This window comes from Lissotriton helveticus, chromosome 2_2, assembly GCF_964261635.1.
Source record: "Lissotriton helveticus chromosome 2_2, aLisHel1.1, whole genome shotgun sequence".
NCBI lineage: Eukaryota > Metazoa > Chordata > Amphibia > Caudata > Salamandridae > Lissotriton > Lissotriton helveticus.
The window spans coordinates 42,165,545-42,188,949 of NC_136060.1; the positions used below are offsets into that span (position 1 = coordinate 42,165,545).

A 23,405-nucleotide genomic window follows, 5' to 3' on the forward strand; every position below is an offset into this window, starting at 1 on the left:
GCGTGGGCCAGAAGTGTGTGTCTAAATCTATTGAGTGCAAGGTAGTGTTTGCCACAAAGGTGTGTCTCTTGCAGAAAAACCAAGTTGGGGGACTGTTTACATAAGTATTGTAACACCATGGTACGCTTAATTTTGTCCCACAGGCCGTTGACGTTCCACATCCGGAACCTCAATAGGGTTGTAGATTGTGATGTCATATCTTAACCGAGGGGGGGGAAAAGCAGCACATCCCAATGCTATACCCTCCTCCCTGCCTCTCCGTGTTAGAATGCTGTGTAACCCGTGTAGTGGTGTATTTAAAGCGGAAACAGCTAGAAGATAAAGCATGCAGAACATAGGAATACATAAAACAAGTTCCTGTCAAACCCTCCCTGTGAGAAATGGGCATCTCTAGTCGGCAGAGGTTGGTACCTTTGTCCAAATAGGGACCCTTGCTTCTAATCAGGGTAAGGTGGATACACACTTTAGATGACCTCTGCTCACCCCCAGGGTAGCTTAGCATGAGCAGACAGACTTATCTCAAAGGCAATGTGTAAAGTATTTGTACTCAAAACACACAGTAATAAAGTGATAACACCACAAATGGCCACCACACCAGTTTAGAAAAATAAAGTATCTTTATCTAAACTCAACAAGACCAAAACAACAAAAATCCAATATACCTGTAATAAGAATGTGACTTTAAAAAGGTTTCAAGCAACTTGGTTCATAGAAATCTATTGATGCGTGATTTCTCTCAAAGTACCTGTAGTTGCAACAAAATTCACAAGGCCAAACGGCCACAGAGATTTGAAGCATCGAGAACAGAAAGAGATGTGTCTGTTCCTGTAACCATCACAATACACTGGGGTTGGCTAGCACCATCACTTCTGAACAGATGGCAGCCCCTGAAAACTTTAGCATTTAAATTATGTCCTTATGTACATCAAGAAAAAAGGTCCTGTCTCTTACTTAACCTTCCTAGATTGTGAAGACCTGAGTTCCGTACCTAGTTTATTATGTTCGAGGCCCAGCCCAGGCCCAGTGCCCAACATACTCCCATTCCGACGTCCTCCATTCTCAAGTGGAGTACATAGCCTCCCCAGTCAAACATGTTAACTTGATCAAACTCTAAGGGCCTTCCTCCGAAGTGAGTCTTCCATCTGCAGCATTGTTGTGTGGCGCCTTGGGGGAGCCATCGCTTTGGTCTCTGCGTCGACTCCGGTCTTATTCCCGTAATTGCTGCTGCCTTGGTGCTAGTCCTCCTTCAAGCCAGTCCCACACCTCCTCTGGCGCTTTGAAATAACATGACTTGCCATTGTCCAACACCCGGAGTTTGGCCGGGAATAACATCATGTACTTGAGGTTTTCAACCCATAGTGCTCTCTCAACCTCATCAAATGTACGCCGTTGGGGCTGCGTCAGGAGGGTGAAGTCAGGGAAGAATTGTATTGTTGCATTTTCATATGGCAGGTCCCCCGAATGCAAATGGCCTGCAAAATGGTGTTGAGGTATTTAAGGATCCTGCCAATAATAGTTCGGTGGGGGGATCCGGCTTCGGTAATAGTATTGGTGCTCTGTGCGCCCTTTCGACGGAGAAGAAATTCAAGAGGCGTTTAGGCTTCAAATGGTTGATAATGAGATCCCCCAAAAAGCGATCCATTGGGAGACTCTCCATCCCTTCAGGGACCCCACCAACTTGTTTTGAGTGGCGGATTGAAGGTCGCTGATGTTTGTCTCTGCCACAGCGACTTTCTCTGAAGTTCTGTTCATGTCTGCCCTCATGAGGATCACCTCTATAGTGACTTTGTCCATTTTGGACTCAAGAGTCAGTCCCATCCCGCGAATGGCTGACATTATGGCTCCCAACTAGGGTTCCACAGTCTCTTGGCCCCCAGACTCCGCTGCACCTTCCTCCATCGTCAGCCTGGGTACTGCATATTTGTTCAGCTGTTTGTTTGGGGTAAGGGCACACCTTTGGGGCACATTGCATCCTTCCCGGGAGGTCACTCCATGTCCCTCTCCCAGTCGTGCGTTTGAACTCAAGTGTGTAATATCACAAGGGCCCCCCAGCACGCTCAATAGTAGGATAAATGGAAGGGACCTGATTCTGCAGGTGGTCTGGTCCCCGGCGTCTAAGTCCACCACCAATCGGCTTCCCTGGGCTGATACCAAGATGTCCAGCCCCTGGCAACTGTTCCTGGCTAAGCCTCCATTGACCCTCTTCCCGCTGAGCTTGTTAACCTCACCTTGGGATTTGTAATGTTGGTGTAGAAGAAAACGAGTAAATGCAGTGATCTACTGCTAGTTCCTACTTGTATGAATCCTAAAAAAAATCTTTGCTAATGATAGGCAACTTTGACTCCAAAATGATTAAAATCAGTTGGTGGATCCAGTGTCCATAAGGTTGACTGAGATCCACACAGAGCTTAAGCTGACCCATTGTATCATTATACGTATGCCCACTCAGAGCGTTGCCTCTGAGAATGTTCTTAATACTTAACTACATCTTTCAGACTCCTTACTTAGTTAGACACCCTCTACATTTGCATCTTAGTCAAGTATGGCTCTGGACCACAACTTTGCCTCAGTCAGACACCCAGTCATGTTTATACGCATTATTCCAACAACATCAACCTGTTTTACAATTATCCAAAGTAAAGAAACACTCAATTTCCATTGTATAGTAAAGCTGTATTAATATCACTTAAGATAATATTGTATTATTTTGCCAAAAGTAATGTTTAGGTTTTGCTTTGTTGGGCAAAGTATATTCTGTGAATCAGGAGGACCTGAGAGAATGTTTATATAATGAGTACAATAGTGAACAATGAAAATATGTAATGCAATGTTAACTCCTTTTTGCAAAGTCTGTGCTTGTGTGGGCCAATATAGAAAGAGTCCGGCCATAGGCAAATAGCCTTTGAGCCACCACAGAAGTATCTTTCAAGCCTACAACTGCTATGCCTGTTGCTTAGGAATATGAATTTAGGTAACCCAAATAAGTGTGTCATTGTTATTGGCCCTTCCTTTTAGAGCACAGTTTTAATCTTAGGGCCTTATTATGAGTTTGGTGGTGCGGTAGCGGGACTGCCCCGCTCCCTCACTGCTAAACCTATCTTTAATACCGCCTAACAGATTAGGAGTTTTCTCCTGTCTGGCGTGCTGTTCTTTTGCATTCCAAGGCTGTGCCTATGAAATAGGCACCGCAGTGACAATGTCAAAAGCAGTACTTGCATGGCATGGACTGTTGCAGACCACTCATATGCAGGTCAGTCCGGTCCATTTTTCTAAAGCAACAGTTCTAGAATTATTTGCAACGACATATCCACTATGAATAGGAAGACACGACACCCCATGTATGTTCTGGCCTGGTTGGGCTTCAGCATGCATGTGTAGCCCATATGGAGTAAACAATCACTGAGTTCTGGCCCCGTACTTGTGTATGGGCTTCAACCTAAGAAAGACTTATTAAATTCCTAAAAATGTATATAAGAAAATATTCCACCCAGTCTTAGGTGATCAATTGAAATGGTTGAATTACTCTTAAGTGGCAATGGGGGGGCATGAGTATCTGAGTACCCTTGAGGAGCACAAGAGCTCTTGCAAATATTTGAGGACCATGTCAATAACCATTACAAGTTTTCTGCTTCCCCACTCCCTAATCTAGAAACCAATATTAACTGCATTGCAGTAATTCATCATTGTGATAGTATGACAAATGGATAAGCACTTTGTAAAGTAGTCTTTGGTCCTGAAGAGCGTTTTTGCAATAGATTTTGCATTGGAAACAAATGATAATGTAGAATGAAACTGGGTCTCTAAATTCCCTTTTAGCTGCAATATTTCAGATAGGGTGACTAGAATTGAACCCTACTTACACAGCAGGTAGTTTCAAATTAAGCATTTTTAGATTATTACTTTCTTGATGGTAACTGCCATTTTACTGGAGTGTGCAAATAATATTTATTTACAAATAAAGGTGACAGTGGTCAAACAGCTCAGCTTGCACATCACAAATTTAGGGTAAGTGTAAAGACACAATCAAAAAGTAACATGTGCTCAAATGGACAGACAATATTATGTCACATATTTAGTGTTTGACAAATATAACAAAGACACTTTTTAATATTGATAACATAATAAGATTTCCAGATCACCACAAAATTGGTCTATACTAACGGGACTTAGGATGGTTCCGCAACCCAAATACACAATAATTTACAGCTTACCATAGCCGTCGACATAGCTTCAGTGTTGCTTTTCTGACTCCAATACTCCTTTGACGTACTCTGAATCTTTCTGTGGATTGTATGTCTTACTTTTGAGAAATCATCCAAATAAACTGGTTTCCGTTCTTGGAGCTCTGAGACACGCTTGAATAAAAACGTTTTTGGTGCTAGATGCAATTTGGAGCCCATTGGCTCTGTGAGACTTTTAATCCTTGAAAAATTTGGCAAATGACGAAACACGTGTCAGCTGTTTCATTTTTGAGAGTCTAAGAAATAAAAGCTTTTGGAACTACAGACCTACATAGTGTCTTCATATTTAGACTTTAATTCATGCACTATCAACTTTCTGTTCGGATGTATGTCATTACCACGCATGCTTTTACAACGCATGCCTTTACCACGCAACTTTCACAACGCAAGTCGTTACAACGACTTGTGTTGGGGGGTGCTGGATAGTGAATAGTTTAATTTACTATTCCAACTCCAGTCCCCGTGGATAGTAGGGAAGGTTTTGGATAGTAAATTAACTATTCCCTATCCTAGAGCGCCCCCCAGCGCAAGTCGTTGTAACGACTTGCGTTGTAAAAGTTGCGTGGTAAAGGTACTGCGTTGTAAAAGTTGCGTTGTAAACGCTGTTCCCCTTCTGTTCTCTGACTATAACCATTGGACCTGCCGGATTGATGGACTAAGATACCTCAATTATGTGGTGCTCTGGAAATCTTAAAATATTATTTATTGTTGCAATCCTAGTAGAATACAGCATCTAATAAAGGAAAGTCAGAATGGGTTGGGGAGGGGAAGTGAAATGTGGCACTAAACTTATAAACAATTTTCTAGCATTTAGTTTGTGTTTAGTTCTGGCAGCTCTAAAGCCAAGAAAATATATATATATATATATATATATATATATATATATATATATATATATATATATATATTACCTACTGGCGGTCGCCAGTAGGTATATATAGTTAGGATTTTTTCTCTATGGGATTTTTGAAAATTCTATGTCGAATAACTTTGGCGTTTGTGGACGGAATTGGCTGAAATTTTCAGGAAAATGGCACATTTTGTTTCTGAGCAGCCCCTGAAAATTGGGGGGGGGGTTCGTCCAGGGGGGGTCGAGAAAAAAGGGGGGTCCCAAAACGTGTTTTTAACATTGAGTTTTCCATAGGGCGGTTGGCCTCACTTTTAGCCCGAACGGCTGAATGGATTTGCACGAAACTTGGCAAAATTGTAGGGACTGGTAGCCCGATGTGCCTTTTGTAGGTCTCAATATATGTGCTCCAGTGGATTTTGAGAAATTAACGTTTAAAAAAAGATATATATCTGTAACAGCGGACCGGGCAGCGCTCCGGTTCGCGGACTTTTCGCGCAACGGAGCTTTGTGAAGCGAAGCTGATTGGTTCTCCGGCGTCTGTCAACATTCCAAACAGTCCGTAGCGGCCGCCATCTTGTCTCTCGGTAGGATCGAGAGACAAGAGGAGGCGAAAGCGAAGGGGCAAATGACCATAAGGGGGCATAGTAGATCCTCCCTGACCTCTTAGGTTTGATGTACCATTTTGCCAAGTTTGGTGTAATTCCGTTCAGCCATTCAGGCTGTAGATGTATCTAAATGTCAATAATCGAACGGCTGAATGGATTTGCACGAAACTTGGCAAAATATTAGGGACTGGTAGCCCGATGTGCCTTTGCTAGGTCTCAATATATGTGCTCCAGTGGATTTTGAGAAATTAACGTTCAAAAAAAGATATATATCTGTAACAGCGCTCCGCTTCGCGTACTTTTCGCGTTACGGAGCTTTGCGAAGCTGATTGGTTCTCCGGCGTCTGTCAACATTCCAAACAGTCCGTAGCGGCCGCCATCTTGTCTCTCGGTAGGATCGAGAGACAAGAGGAGGCCAAAGCGAAGGGGCAAATGACCATAAGGGGGCATAGTAGATCCTTCCTGACCTCTTAGGTTTGATGTACCATTTTGCCAAGTTTGGTGTAATTCCGTTCAGCCATTCAGGCTGTAGACGTATGTAAATGTCCTATGGAAAATTGCATGGGGAAAACACATTTGAAAGTGTTGAAATTTAGAACCAATTAAAATGTTACTTTGGTTTTGTATTTGTGTGTGATGAAAGTTAATTGGTTATGTATATATGTCAAATGAGAGGAAACCACAGCCATTTTGTGATACTACTGTCTGAGGTACATTTGTGAGGAATTTTTGGTGGTGAATTTCTGGTGTTTGATTTACACAGTACTAACACTTCTCCTACTTTTAAAAAGGTGAGTTGGTAATTTGTAAGGGGAACTATGTTGTACACTTGAAGATAATTTGAAAAATGTTTTCTGTTATTTATTTGCAGTCCTTCTGTTATACTAAATACTTGATAAAGTTAGTTTTATATTATGTATTACTAAAAACGATAAATGAAAGTGATTATTTTTTTCTGCAATTTACAGCAAGCAATTTCAAAATAAAATGGCTCACAATGAAGAGACCGTGGCAATTTCTTTTGAATTGTCCACTACATTGATTGAAATTGAGAGCACCAATAATGAAATATTGTCACAAGGAGGAGATGACGTGTATGATTTCATTAGATTGATTGAAATTGACAGCACCAATAATGAAATATTGTCACAAGGAGGAGATGACTTGAATGATTCCACTACATTGATTGAAATTGAGAGCACCAATAATGAAATATTGTCACGAGGAGATGACTTGAATGATTCCACTACATTGATTGAAATTGAGAGCACCAATAATGAAATATTGTCACGAGGAGATGACTTGAATGATTCCACTACATTGATTGAAATTGACAGCACCAATAATGAAATATTGTCACAAGGAGGAGATGACTTGAATGATTCCACTACATTAATTGAAATTGACAGCACCAATAATGAAATATTGTCACAAGGAGGAGATGACTTGAATGATTTTTTTGATCAATCTGTTGATGGCGAATTTATCGAATGTTTGGAGACCATAGAGTTACAAGAATCATCATTGCAGACTTTTCATGAGGAAATTGCTGATGAGGACATGTTACTAGTTCTTTCAAATTTAGAAAATTCTGAAGAATAAATTTATATTTAGAAATCAAAAATTGTTTGAGACATTATTCATTTTTATTTTTAATTTATGAGGTTGTAGCGAAGTGATTGTAGTATAAAATGAGACTTATAGTATAGAGTGCAACATTTTTATGTTACATGGTAAGTTTACTCATATTTACTTCCCTTCTGCCACTATATTATCTCCAATGTGTATTTGACATCTCTTCTTCATCTCCGGCCTCCTTTCTCTCACTGTGTGTCTCCGATGCATCTTATCGCTGCTATTTTGTGTAATTACAGAAGAGAGTAAAATAAAATAGTTCGGAACGTGAAAAGGGGGCAAAGTAGAGTACCCCTCACCCCCTAGGCCTTTTCAGGCGGTCCCAAAAGGATCAGTTTCTGCTTTCCTGAGAGATTATGGTATGAGTTCCATATACCACAATAATTTGCATTACAACATGCAAGATATCTATCTCCTATTACCAACTTTTGGAGATATTCGCGCTAAGCGCGAATATCTCCAAAAAGTAACACCTGCCCTGAGCAGTTCTTAGCCATGTTATCCAATGGGAGGTGGATAAAATGGCTAAGAGCATTAGCTCGGTAATGCATGAATATCGCTGACTTTTTAGCGATATTCATGCATTGCGGCCGTTTATTATCGCATTTGCGATAAACCTTGATAATAGCAAGGTTTATCTTCGATAATTTCTGACGATGCTTAGCGGTAAAAAATTCGTTGGTAAGCATCGTTAGCGATAAATATCGCTTAACTTTGGTAATATGCACCAACGTTCGATTCGAAGGAAATGAGGAAGTGTTGAAAAACATTGTTTGCGCCATCTTGCCTTTTTTGAAATGCCACACTTTTGTCGTGCACGGCAGCCATTTTAGATGCCTTGACCAGACCCACTCTCTGCACGCTGTCGATTCGTAGCATGGCTCCCCACCCTCGCAAGCATCTTCCCCAGGCACTGGTCACCCCCGCTCTCTGTCTTATGCATGGGCAATAAACCTCCCCCCATCTGCGCTGCTCTTCCCTGAGAATCACACTCTGTGCCCGCCCGACACCTCCCTTTCGCCCTATTCACTACCGCACCCTCTGACACTCCTCTTCCTCTGTGTCCGATTGTCCAGGCTATCAGCTAGCCCTGCAGATGTAGTTTATGGCTCCAGCTGTAAAGAATCACCCCTCTTCAAAGGAGTTATAGTAGATCAAGGCCCACACCCGATGAGATCCGTCACACCACACGTGTTCCTACTATCTGAAAACCATCCTGTATTGTGATTGGGGAGGGGACCGAGCCTGAAGCGGAAGATTCCAGGAATGACTCTTTGTACATCAAAGTTTTTACAATTATGTGTCACATTAAAAATATATAGCACTCCAACAAAGTAGTAGGAATATAAAACTTTAATAACATGTAAATATATACAACAAAACAAAAACAGTAAAAACATTTAAACAACGAAGAGACCGTGGCAATTTCTTTTGAATTCCTGATGAGGACATGTTACTAGTTCTTTCAAATTATGAAAATTCAGAAGATGTTGCCTGGGGGTGGGTCGTCAGTAGCAGTCTGTTGTGCGAATAGTTCCAAGGCAGCAGAACGCGCTGAAATCTAGATGGCACGAAAGTGATGTCTAGTAAGTTGCCGCCCAGCAAATAACGGCGTGGGGCGCCGCGGGGGTGAGTGAGTCCAGTAGGCACCACAGCTATTCTTACCGGCATTGCAGAATTACTGCTGGGGACAATGCCTGTGCTGTAGCAGGGTCACAGCAGAAACAAAAAGGATTCTGTTGAAGATGTTGTTGGTTTTCAATTTGAAAACAGTTCTGGTGTCAACTGCTATGCTAATGTAGTGGTTAATGTTTTGTTTTCTCTAGAAAATGTAAAAGAGGGGGAGGCAGTCCAAAGTTCCGTTAAAAGGGCAAAGGAAAGGATCGGTGGTTTGAACTATCAGTCAAAAAGGGGAGGGGGTGCAACAATTTTTCCTACCGGGTCACACTGTGCTTTCACCGGAACTGAGGTCTGCAGGATTCTAGTAATTCAAAGTGAGGCTGGCGCCAGCATGGGAGCGGCGACGTCCCGCGGATACAGTTTCGTCACTCCACGGGCGATCATGGCAGTCATTCCCCATCGGGGGTCGGAGACTCCCGCGGCTCCTCTAGAATCTTCAAGGTCGTGGAGGACTACGGTGGTGGAGTCAACCAGTGACCGGGCCATTTCTTTATGCTGGGCCTGCTCTTGCCAGGTCGACCGCCATTTTGAGAGTTCGGTAGCTACTGGCGATCGCGGGGTCAAATGAGCGGACGGGCTCCACCCTGCCGGGCGAGACGTTGCAGCATGGCCACAGTGGAAGAACCCTTTTCCGGGCGCCTGGAGCGCTGAGGGTGCAGCTGGGAAGCCTCCACCTGGGGAGGCGGGAGAGGCCTGTTCGCACCGTCTCTCCCTCCCAGTGCACCCCACGGCGTCTCGCTTGAGATTTGTTATGGCCGGACCAGGCGATGAGGACGAGGGGGGGGGGGTCGGAGGCATGTGCAAGACATCCCCCCCCAGTGTTGTCGCAGCCATTATTCAAGAAAGAAGAAGTGTCCCATCCGTCTTCGGGCCGGGCTTCCGGTGGATGTCGGCCGGACGCCCCTGGCTCTGGCCCCATGAACGGGTTCCTTGGTTTATCGGCTGCAGCCGGATCCCGTCGGCCTCGGCCCCCCGACCGTTGGTGGCCGGACCGGAAGAGCATGTGGCGGGACTACCTGAAACTCTCAAGGGCCACCGCGGCCGGACTGGGAGAGAGAGGGGAGGGTCGAGGAGACATTCCCCCCCCTGCAACTCTTCAGCGTTGTAAAGGCAATCCCCTGGCCGGGTACCGCTGGCCTCGGCCTCTCCTCCGGCTACACCCTACGTTAGGATCTCCTGGCCGAGGCGTGGCAGCAGGACCCGCCTTATATGGGCTGCTCCCGGCTGGGCGTAGCCGCAACCCTGCCCCACCTTGGAAGTTTCCAGAGTGGGGGCGGATGTTCTACTGACTTGCATTTTCCCTAGTCTATCGATTTTTTGGGCGTGGCAGGCGGTGGGACAGCGAGGGGTGATTTGGTTTCTCTTACTGTTTTTCTGGTCTCTCACCACTGGCATATTTTAACGTTTTCTTGTTTCTAGGACATTAATAGGTTTTATCATTACGTTATGTTATCGTTTCTTTGTTCGTTGTTTAATAAAAGTTCATGTTCATCAGTGGCCTACTGATTTTCGTTTTCCTATTCTTTTCTTTCCAGGTTGTTTCATGCTAAAGTTTCTGTTAACAGGATACAGTGATCACTTCGTTATTATTGCATATGTCCTTTTCACTAGGGGTGCTCTCTGGTCGGGCCAGATGACGTATCTCTAGTAAATGGTCCGGGTGAAACAGGTGCATCAATCAGTGGGGAGTAGATAGGCATGACAGATTACAACGGGGGAGAAAGGTCCGCATTACGTACCCTTTCACTATTTGCAAAGATTTTACTACGTATATTTGCAAACAGGGAATACCTCCAAAAAGAACCAATTCCCAAACAGTCAATGTTTGGGGAAACAATCAATCAATGAGGAACGAAATAGGCACGACGTGTTAAAGGTTTGCGTTACCTACCCTTCACTATCTGCAAAGGGAGAGAGAATATTCCTATTCTTCCTCGTTTGCAGGCAGAGAAGATTCTTAAGAGAACCAACTTCGAACAATTCAATGCTCGATTCAAACAATCAACAAGGGGTACTGTGAACACAAATGAACGCCGCTTATGTACATACACCTTGGTATTATCAACAGGTTGTTCCTAATGTTTCTATTTTAGGGAGGTCAAAAAGAGATCCCATTAGTGGCCTACTGATTTTGCTCGATTCCTTTTGTTTTTTTACACGATTTTTAGCTATCTGCAAAGACTAAACAGAGTATTGCGACTCTGTGCTTGTTTGTAAATAGAGAATGAACCAAAGAGAACAATCAATCAAATGGAGAGAGAAGCAGGCACGACGGATTACAACGGGGGCAAAGGCCTGCGTTAACTACCCTTCACTATCTGCAAAGAGAGAGTACTCCTAATAGAAATGAGGGGTGGGGGGCAGCATTCAAAGCAGATCAGTGTGCATAAACACGAAAATGTTTTTACTTACCACGTACTTGACATTCGACAGCTTATGATATTTGCTATTAAAAAACCATTGAAATTCACTGAAAAAACCATAGGTTATAGACCATATATAGTTAGGAATTAGCATTTAAAAAACCTTATTTTACTCACACAAAACCATTGAAATTCCATATATAGTTAGTTGCACTAACTATATATCGCGCACCCGCAATCCACTGCTGATCATGTCACATATTACATCATTCATGACATGGTCAGTGACATCACTGATGACATCACTGATGACATCTCAAATGACATCACTGATGACATCACTGATGACATCTCATTTGACATCATTCTTGTGCTAATACGATAAACCTCTTCAGACTCTAATATAACCTTAGATACACTCAGTGTATACAGACACTCATCCATGGAGTTACTCACACACCCAGTCAGTCATGCAAAGAAACAATCTCACCTCCATTTCTTCAACTATACAGTTAAACACACCTTACTTATTGAAACATATACTAACACATATTTACTCTCTTATACAATCCCTGATACAAGTTCACAATGACCGATACAACCACTCACTCATTCAGTGGCTCTCATGCATAGTTATTTATATATGCCAACTCTCACATGTACTGTGTTTTACATATGTACTTACTATGACATGTAGCATTGAGATATCCATTCACTCATCAATACACTCATGCACACAGTCAACTGCCCATGTAGCTGTTTCCACATGCACTCTTGAACTCATACACCTAGTGAATAAACTGCTCACACATCTATGCACAGAGTCACACACCTTCCAGCCATCCCCACACAAACTCAATCTCCCATAGAAATACTTGGGCAACCAATTAATAACACATATAGCCTCTCGTATAGCTAATGATCAACACATGCAGCAGTTTACATCACAACAGACATAATGATGCACAAATTAAGACAGTTTAGTCACTAACCCATGCATTCAGTGAGACACATTTAATCACTCACTCATACAGTCAGTCACGCACCTACTAAATTCTTCATCCAGACACTTATACATCCACTCATTCTTCAATATGTAAGACATATTTTAACTTTACAGAAACATACAGTCACTGGATGTTGTCATCAGTGATGTCATCAGTGATGTCATTTGAGATGTCATCAGTGATGTCATCAGTGATGTCACTGACCATGTCATGAATGATGTAATATGTGACATGATCAGCAGTGGATTGCGGGTGCGCGATATATAGTTAGTGCAACTAACTATATATGGAATTTCAATGGTTTTGTGTGAGTAAAATAAGGTTTTTTAAATGCTAATTCCTAACTATATATGGTCTATAACCTATGGTTTTTTCAGTGAATATATATATATATATATATATATATATATATATATATATATATATAGACTCTAAACAGGTGCCTTTACCTTCTTAACAGGAGGTGATCAAACACCTCTTAATGTTCCCCAAAGAAGTTCCTTTCAGAAGACCAAGTTTGAGCTAGCTCATTTGCTTGAATAGGAGCCTTAATATTTCACATGATTACTTTTCTCTTGGTTTTCACTCACGGGGAGAGAAAGAAGTCCAGTTGCCTGTTTGCTAATAATGACATCCAATTTTTGTGGAAGGAAATGAGTATGACAGTACTATCAGTTTGTGGGAGATGCATCTTTTGTTGGAGATATGTCTCATCTTCCCTAGCCCAGAGAGGGTTTGTCTTAGGTAGATTTTGGATTTGTCACTGCAGCAACTAGAAGTCAAGACTGTTGATGAAATCTGTGTACTGTCTGTGGGCAGCAAATTCATATGATATTGGTTACCTTGCAATAAGTGCTCTAGCAGTCCTCATAATCACTGAAGTATCTAGGCAGGCCACATGTGTTTCCCTGACCACACCAACAGGAACAATCTAACTATTGCTTTGTTGCATCCTGGTCGTTTTTGTCTGATTCTGATGGTGGTGCAGTTAACAAACCTGGCTGACATTTACTTAGTACCCGTAACCTATCTGGTCGAGAGGTGCATATGACAGTGACACTCAAAGTTATGGCTCTCTGATCAAATACCTTTCTTATTAAATATTCTAGATACCTAGTATTACATTATTAATAGTACTAAATGGGTTTGTTGTTATTATCGTTATTGATAATGAGCTGTTTATATGTTATGCAAATCTGAAACCAATCAATTCCTCAGCAAGGAGTCCTTCTTCAGAATGAAGCTGTGAATTTTGTTAAAATGCACAGGAACAGTTGCAAAGATTACATTAGCTGTCCCAAATTTGTCTGTGTGCCTAGGTAAACGTGGCACATAATGTAGTTTCATTCGGATATATTGCGAATGGAAACGTTGTTTTTCTCCATAAACAATAAGTTCTAATTATTTATTATTGTATGATATACATTTACAACTAGCAAAGTTAAAACATTATGGCACTGTGACACAATAGTATGTTTACTTCCAAGTTCTAAATATTTGGTTTTACTGTAAATTGTAGGGTGATATTTTTGCACTTATGCTAACAGTTCTGTTTTCAATTCTAATAGTGTTCCTCTAGACCAGTGGTCTTCAAACTGTTTGATGCCGAGACCCCCCATCAACATTTTTTAGGTGTAAGGACACAACAAAAATGTCTAGAACCTGGTACTCCTTATCATTGACAACCATAAATGTTCTCCAGAGAAACGGTCAATCTTTGGTTGCACCTCTTAAGTACCAGTGTAACACCCAAATATAGCAATAAGCAACAAAAAGGTGACCAGCACAGCTTTACAAAGGGCCTTCTTCTAAGCGTCAACACCTGTTACTGCTTTTTAGTAACTTTCGAATCTTATGAATAAATACATTTTTTGGGGTTAAAATCAGCAGATTATGCGGCAGATGATGGATTATGTAGCAAAAGCGACAAATCTATAATTATGTTAAAATCGCTGCGGCCTCTCAAGCACATAATTCCACTGGCCCTTGGTATAATAGCTGTAATGCATGGGCTGCAACTTTTTTGCACGGTATTAGAGGACAACCATGTTATATTTCATGGGATGCTGACAGCTTGGCATTTACAGCTGCATGTAACTGGAGGTAGCTGAACATCATTCATCATAATTAAAACAGACATACAATTTTTAGGTCTTTCACCATCCGGTAGCCACATATAAAATAACGGGCAGCTTTAATAAATAATAAATATATTTTAAAAAGTTGTTACTCAGTGGGAAATGCACTATATTACATTATGAAAACTCTATTAGTTAATGCACTGCAAAGGTCTGTGTGAAACTAGAGAGCCACAGAATTCATTGTGGTTGGTGTAGTGGAAAATAGTGTCTTGTGTATTTTTAGTGCTTTGAGTTCACAGCCTGTGACAGAAAGCACTGTGAATATGTAGGTCTTTATTTTATACTTGCATTACACCCAGTATAAGATAGACCACTACAAAATGTGCAAAATGTTTTATAATAAAATGGTGCTTCCAATATACCGGCTGCTTTTCTGATTCTGATTCTGATAAATCTTTATTTCGGCATGAATACCATAAAAGAACAATTACATAAATACAATAAAACATTTCTTTTAAAATACACAACTTGCCGTACAATTCATTCAATTTTCATGTCGATTCTAAGATAAGGACCAAAAGGGTTAAAACATTCGTAAAAACTATTCAATCTAGTAGAAACAGGTAGGGACAGCAAAAATAATTTTCATCAATTATCCCTCTGTTATTAGTAGGCAATGATTTTAACATATCTGCTTTTTACAATTTATAACCCGATTTTCTTCGTTGGAAAAAAATACTATGCAAGAATCTGCTAACACTAAATACAATAGGTTGACTAGTGTTAGTCAAAAGAATCCTTAGAGCCTGGGAACATGATCTTACACCTAATGTTACGCATATTGGTTTAATCCATCTCCTTCTAGCCTGCGCATATGCTGGGCAGAAGAAGAGGATATGTAACTCATTTTCTTTTTGATTACATCCACACATGGTACATAATTCATCTTCTTCATGGTTTGCCGAGTTTACACCGCCAGACCAGCGCGCCAATGTAGAACCGATTTGGAGATTACCATATCTGAATTTCAGAAATAAGGTCTTTGCTAGAGGTGGTTCTATTTCATCCAAAAAGGTCTCGAAGAATGGATCATTTTTAAAGGTAAGAAACCTTGTTACAAGTGACCCACTAGATAAAGCGTTTTTGGTCATATCCGTAATGTACGACCAAAAGCACTTTTTTACCATAGTTTTTGAATGAGGTGGAAGCAAATCTGGATGTTCCCAGAAATGCGTTAGACCTAGTAGGGTAAGCCAGAATTTAACATGTTTGATCCATGGTATCACCTTGAAGCTATCAAGCTCCATGATTTCTATGAGCCCATCTCTATATACTTGCAACTCGGGTACACGCCACAGCCTGATCCATAACAGTAAAGGACGTAGAATAATATGATGGTCCGTTCTACGAAAATTTAAATCAAGCTGGAGCGGAACCAGAGGAGTACTTCTAGGGACTCTGACCAAACTTCTCAAAAAATTATTGTCCAAGACCCTGAAGGTATCTTTAGACCCCGGGCCCCAGATTTCAGAACCGTATAACACTGCAGGTTGAACCTTGAATTTAAAAAGTTCAACCGCAGGGGACACGGCCTTACTGGTACTTTGGCCTTGCTCTCTAAGAATAGGTTTTGTGTTCTGACTAAACATCATCTTACATTTTTCCATTTGGGCTTTCCATGTAAAATTGGAATCCAATGTTACCCCCAGATAACCAAAATACGGAACTGATTCCAGTCTCAATCCATTTAAAGTTAAGCAGCCCTTGTCAATTTTGGTTGGATTTAGAACCATGCACTTAGTCTTTTTACCATTTATCTCCAATCCTTTCTTATTGCAGTAATCGTTAAAAGAATTTAAGAGAGCTTGGAGACCTTTTTTTGTCTGCGGATGGTATCGTCCGCAAACAATAGGGAAGTAACTTTTTCGCCATTCAACTTTGGAGAATCGTTCTTGCATCCCTCCAAGTATAGAGGAATGTCATTCACAATAGCGAAAACAATGTGGGGGCCAGTACACACCCCTGGCGCACACCACGTTCGATAGGGATTTTAGGTGTTAATTCACCTTTTGGGCCCCAGCGTACTCTCGCGAAGTTGCCTCTATGGAGCTCTTGTATTTGCGCTATCAGGGTGGGTGGCATCCCTACTAAACTCAATGTTTCCCACAGTAAATTACGTGGGACTGAATCGAATGCCGCCCTTAAGTCGACAAACGCGACATATAATTGGCCCTTTTTAATCTTGATATATTTCCAATAGAGACAACAAAAGCGGAAGATTTGGTCAATTGTGCTAACTTTGGGTCTAAATCCCGCTTGGTATCTTGACAAAATTTCTTTTTCCTCCAACCAATCATTAACACGAAATAGGATATGTTTTGTATAGATTTTTTGTAATATATCCATTAGGCTTATTGGGCGATAGTTTGACGGATCCATCCTATCACCTTTCTTATAGATTAAAACAATTTCAGCCCCCTTCCAGCTCTCTGGGAAGTCTAGATTACGGGATAACACGTTACACAGATAGTTGATATAGGGAGCCCATATTTTTAATTCGTGCTTGTACAAGTCTCCCGGAACTTTGTCTAACCCAGGGGCTTTACCAGACTTAATCTGGGTTATTGCCAATTCTGTTTCTCCTAGAGTAAAATCCAAGGTATCCCTCGGGGTGGCATCGCTTGGAATCCTGTCTGTAATGGGTTCCTCGTATTTCTTATAAAGGTTAGAAAAATGGGTTACCCAGGTCTGTTCGTCTAAATAGACGTCCTTGACCACTCTACCTTGGTGGTTCCCATTCGCTATCAGCCTCCAAAAGGCTGTGTTATCACGTGATTTAGCTGCAGACAGCAAATCTGCCCATTTTGCTTCCTCCCATGCCATTTTACATGTCTTTTGGATCAGTCTATAGTTATTTCTTGCTGTCATAATGTCTGGTTGTGTCTTTGATTTAATCGCAGTTAAAAGTGCCCTCTTGGACTCCCTGCAGTCCTTAGTGTACCAGGGTTTACTGTGTGGCAAATTATGTGTCTTCTGCTGCCCTTTCCTCGGCATCTTGGTGACTAGAGGCTTTAAAACATCAACATTTTTTTGATGTAGCATCATAAAATGGCTGTCATTCTCCTCCTTTGGCATGTCGTTTAGATATGCCCCAAAGATACTAGCAAAGAGCCTGTAAATTTCTGATAAAATTTCGCCGTTGTCCAGTATTAGTGGCCATTTAAGAGAACGTCTATTGTTACTAATATGGATCTCATTTTGGTCACCATTGGTTGCTACTCCAATCGAAGAGGAAAGTATGTCTCCAAATAGGGAGTCCTCAATCTGGAGGACTAGGGGAAAATGATCACTTTCTAATCTCTCTATTACCTCCATGTCAAGAAGGAATTCCCATGATGACACTGAGGCAATAATAAAATCTATGTTACTTGTGTATTTCCCTCTGTAGAAGGTATGCTTCTTCACAATATCTGATAATAGCCGTCCATTACATGCCCTAGTGCAGTGTTCTGCACATAATCTCGTCATTTGGAGGGCCATGGGCGAACATTTGACTGGTTTGATGTTATCTAAAGCAGGGATCCCATTTGCCTCGTCTTCTTCTGAGAAGATGTCACTTAACCCCACAATAGGCTCAAAATTGCAGTTAAAATCACCTGCCATGATAACATAATTCTCTCTAGTGTCCAGATTACCCAATAGAAGATCTAGGTGGGTCAGTAAGGGAGATTCTCTTGAGATGGGTGTTGGTCTGTTGTAGACATTCACCAAATAAAGTTTTTTCCCTTTACAAACATTGATTTTCAAAATCAGTATGTCAGGGGAGTTGGTGTCCATTACTTCTATGTCCACTCTTAGATTAACCTTTACCCAGATCAACAACCCTCCCGAGGGTCTTCCACTCCTAGAGGGCATTGCACTAATACTATAAGATTTGTATCCTAGCCTATGTATAATTTCAACTGACCAGGTCTCTTGCAACATACAAAAATCAAAGGTGTCAATGAAACTTGCCCATTCCGGGTCCCTTAAATTTTTTAATACCCCGGCTATATTCCAGGAGATCAGTTTTATGGGCTGGCATACTTCCACAGTTTCTTTCATCAATACGTTTCCCACCTTCCCAGGTACTATAATATGGCATTCTGGGCTAATTGCATCAGATTCTAAAGGCATCAAATCATTTTGGAGTACAACACTTTCCCTCAATGTTGGGCTATCCCCAGTTATTGGTACTAACACAGGCAACAAACTTACATTCCCCAAAAGTTTAGTTTCACTAATGTTAACCCCGGCTCTTTGTAAACAAGGTTCACATCCTACTTCCCCCCCCCCCGACAGACTACCATTCTCCAACTCGTTTCCATCACGCCCCTTAGACATTTGGCATCAGTCGCAGTCATCTAGGCCGCTAAAAATGTCAAATCTGTTGTAAGTTTCTAGAGGAGTAAAGGGCTTTAGATGGTCCATTCTTCTATTATTGGGGTTGGTTTGCCTGTGTGGGACACAATTCCAACCAAAGACATCAGGCGCTGGTACAGGGTTTGAGGGGTAAAAGGGCTCCACAGGATTGGGTCTAGTAAGTGGTTGCATCATTTGTTGTATGTTACCAGCCCTCTGTATAACTGGTGGATAAAGACAGGGTATAGTTTGGGAAGTTATGTGCGAGGCTGGTTGTTGCTGGAAGGGAAAAACCACAGACCTAGGATAAAAGTATGTCAACGGTCTGGGTATTATGCAGCTACTTGTAATGCCTATGGGCCAATTTAATACAAATTGAACTGCATTAGGATCCCTAAAATTTACAACCACCACGTCGCCCTCAATATTTTTTGGTCTACTTCCCAACCATTGTAGGCGTCGGACATGGACAATTTCACCATTTATATGGGGTGCTATTGGCCTGTATAGACGTAGCCAATGCATTATCTTATTTTTTAATTGTACAAAACCCTCCCGCTTGCTAGTTTGTAACACCGGGACCCCTGTTAAGACTACCACAAAGGGCACTGCCTCTGGTGGTAATTCTGGATTTGGGACCGGTTTGGGCCTTCCCCATCTTGGCTTTGGTCCCCCTACCTCCGCCGATTGGCTTTCATTTGGAATATTAACTGTATTATTAGATGATTTGTTTACAGCAGCAAGTGGCATGGAAGCCGTTTTATTTTCTTGATTTTTTGGGGGCGGGGTTGGTTGAACAGTTGTTATAATGTTCCCTTTGGGCACCAAAATAGAAGGATTCGTCAACAGAGTAGAATTAGCTGATGGAGCTAGAGCGGCTGAGCTAGGCTTGGTCACGCTAGTTGTTTTATGCGTTTCCGGATTCGGTGTTTTTGAATTCGCCTCGCCCTTCTTTCCCAGGACACGCTCAAGTGAGCTTAATCTTAATTCTACTACAATCAACCTCTCCAGAATCGATGCAGAATAGGTGTTAATTAGTCCTTCTATGGAGTCTAAAGTTGCAGAATCGCGAACTATAGGGGGCGCTTTAGACATCACAGAGACTTCAACAATATCCTCCATGTCTATAGGCATAGCAGGCGGTGGCGGGGATGCAATAGTAATAGGCCCTTCAATAGCGACTGAAATAATTTCAGTACTAGCTACAAGGGTCTCCTTCTTTTTCCCAAAATCTGAATAACTTATTTTTGGTTGTGGTGGGACCCCCCCTTTTCGCCTTCTTTTACATGGGGGTGGCCCATGTACCTTTGGAGCTAACATAGATTTCTTTGCTTTACTGCACACTATTTTTGATGGTATAAGAGTAGGAGATTTTAAAACGGTGGGAGTACTCGTGTGTGTACTAACATCAGAACCAATCGTGTCCAGTTGAAAAGAGTTAGTTATACAGGGAGTAATAACAGCTGGTTCCACAGGTTGGCTATCAGTTGTGTGGAGAATGAGATCCGTTAACTGAGAACTTGCACTGATGTTCAGGGGAGGTAAGAATAATGGTGAAATGGGCCGGTTTTTTAAACTTTCCACAGAGCGGCGGCGATCAGCACGTCGCTCTGCCAAAACAATTTCCAGTGGAATGTCTGGAGAAGCTTTAGTAAAGTAATCATCAAGGGTTTTGTTTAGCGATGCTCCCTGTTTCTCAGACGTGGTAAATAAATGTAACCATCCACGAACAATGGGTTCAAAGGGCAGCGGGGCTCCAAGCGGCAGCAAACAGCACAGGATCACAGTCTCCTTAACGAGCGGCTCCCGCGAAGCGGGGGCCGCAAGGAGTTTTGAAGCACACAGGGCAGAGGGCGGAGACACGGGAAGAGGCGGCAGGTGTGCTCGGTGGGTCACGCACAGCCTGCTGGCCCTCGCAGTCCCGTCCTCCTGCAGCAGCTAGTCTCCCCCACGCAAGTTCCAATGGCCAGCGGGGCTCCAAACGGCATTTTTTATGACCCTCTTGTTGCGCAGACCCATGTGTACGAGGCTACGCAAAGTCACTTTGTGTGGCATTTCATGGCCTCCTGGATATGGTGTAAGGCAATGCTGCGCAAGTAGATGCGTTGACTTACTCTGCGTGGGGGGGGCGTTCCATGGGTGTTACAGTGGGTTTTCCTATGGGTTTTGACACATTCCCAGATTTACAAGCATCTGTAAATCTGAGGATGCATCAAAATTGTATACTGCCCCAGGGGGATGCGTAACTAGGAGAAATATCTTTATTTCTCCTCAATTGTTTCCTCTTTCTCTGTGTGGCACACATGGAAAGAGTAAAACGCCTCAGTTTTTGCGCAGAAAGGAGTGCCTTCTCGCACAAAAACAATCCTGCAAAAAATGCAGACACCCTTCCACCATGGTGCAAGGGTGCCTGCGTTGGCACTAGGCACTAAATTGTGTGCTGGCAGAAAAGACAGGAATGCACTGTATCTTATAAATACAGTCCAATCCTGCCCTTTTGAATTGGCACAGTGCAGCGCAGCAAAAATACTTGCAGAGCTGCCCTACACCATTTCATTGTAAATGAGGTCCATAGATTTTTGTAATATCTAGACCCTATATAATGCATTTTTTTTACATAACTGTCCCTTCAATACATTATCATAGATAGTAAAAGCTATATAAATACAATGACAATTAAAAGCAAGCAGTTCACAGCTCAGTTAACTCTGCATTACCACTCAAAAAGTTAGAAGAGATTCAATAAATTAACTGCAACAGCACTCTCCTTTCCTGAGAAATCAAACCCAGGCAGACAGCTAAACACACCTTTCTGCCAGTGTGTTGCTGGTCTGAAAGAAATGCAAATGTGCACAAAGAGTTAATCTGCAAATCCTTTACATTTGCAAATTAACTAGTTGTGTATGTTTGCATTTCTTTCAGGCCGGCAACACCTGGTAGAAATGTGTGTTTAGCTGTCTGCCTGGCTTCCGTTTCCCGGCAAAGGAGAGTCCCTGAATAACGCTCCAGTGAAGGCATTTTACCTACCCTGTCTGAAACGTTTTCTGACAGGGTATCTCTTGCGCCCCACAGATTGAAGACCTCTGCTCTAGACCATCCCTAAGTGCTGGTTGCCTTTAAACGTGTTTCGTTGGATTTCCTTTGGTATTTAGGAGTCCAGCATACTCTCTCTGATTATACCAGGGGTGTAGCTATCAATGGTGTAGGTGCAGTGGCACCTGGGTCGGGGCTCTGAATGTTCCCAGTTATTTAATTCTTTTAATATCCATTGGGAGTGAAAGGCACCAATTTCCCGCTCTAGTATTATGGTCCAAGGGTTGTCCTGTGCCACGGAGTAATTGTCTTAGGTGGGATTTACAGAGTGACTCCCCATTGGAGACCAGTGTACTGATGGAAGATTTGCCCACTGGTGCAGTGTTCAAAATATACAGGTCTATCTCACTTAACTTACCCAAAGCCCTCCTGTTCATGACAAATAAGTGTTTGGAGGACTTTGGAATCTTGGAGGATGCTAATTGTGACAATGTCCTCCTTCATCCCCCAAAAAGTGGCAATCCTGTCTACACTGAAACCAACTCAAGTTTCAATACTTTATCAAGCGTAAGGCCACACGTTCTGGTTAGTTTTAATGGAACTGTTCTCTGACAAATCATGTATCCAGTGTCATATTAAGGAATGCAGATTATTCGACACAGATGATTTGTTCTCGTAGATATCACCAATTTGGAATTCCTAACTATTTTAATTCAGAACTCATGTCTACTTTGGTAGTGACATTGACCCTGAATGTTAAAATTTCTAACATTTGAATAGAAGGTGAGATCTACCTGTCTAATTCTAGAATGGTCCTATACAACCAGCGACTGATTTTGCCTATAATGGATATTACCCAAGAACAGGGTAGCAGCCACATCCTAGCATAAGGAGGTAGATAATGGTTATGGACCTTGTATGTGAATGACCACAAAGAAATCCGTTTTTGAGAGTTGTGGCTGACACAGAGGATTTGGTTGCCCCTGTAGAGATGCCTGATTGGAAGGTTGGCAAATTACTTATATGAGTATTTAGTGACAGTACTACTGATTGTAATGTATAAATACACCTTAGACATATAGAAGAAAAGGAGCAGCTAAGTTATGACCACTCATTTCTCCCAAAAGTAACTAAAGTACCTAGAGAACATGTCTATTGGGCATATAGAAACTTGATAGAGACTTCTTGTTTTGAGTTCTGGCTACCTTTCACCACAAGTGCCAACACAAAAAGAATTCTACACTGTTTTGTTTCAGCTAATGTTAATGTAAGACCTTTCTTGAATTTGTCACCCTGCAGCAGAGAGGAAGATATCTGCACAGCCGAGTATCCAGTGCAGTGCCAGACACCACGGGAAGGCGGCCCGTTAGAGAACGAACTGTTCCAGTGGAGCCATTTTCAAGGCCCAACACAACTCACACTTTTCGGGTGGGCTATTTCACCACATAAGCATGAATTGTGCAGAGGTGAATATGGAAGGAATGACAGTACCTTATTTATTTTGTATTT

General features: G+C 42.0%; 1 protein-coding gene across 1 annotated transcript in view; it reads left to right on the forward strand.

Moving 5' to 3' along the window:
- The window catches only part of LOC144821265 (protein FAM149A-like), a 212,666-nt gene that overhangs the window by 181,787 nt on the left and 7,474 nt on the right, over window positions 1–23,405 (forward strand). Inside the window, exon 12 of the mRNA XM_078678089.1 lies at window positions 23,196–23,324. Coding sequence (XP_078534215.1) covers window positions 23,196–23,324 — 129 coding nt within the window. The remainder of the gene's footprint in view (window positions 1–23,195; window positions 23,325–23,405) is intronic.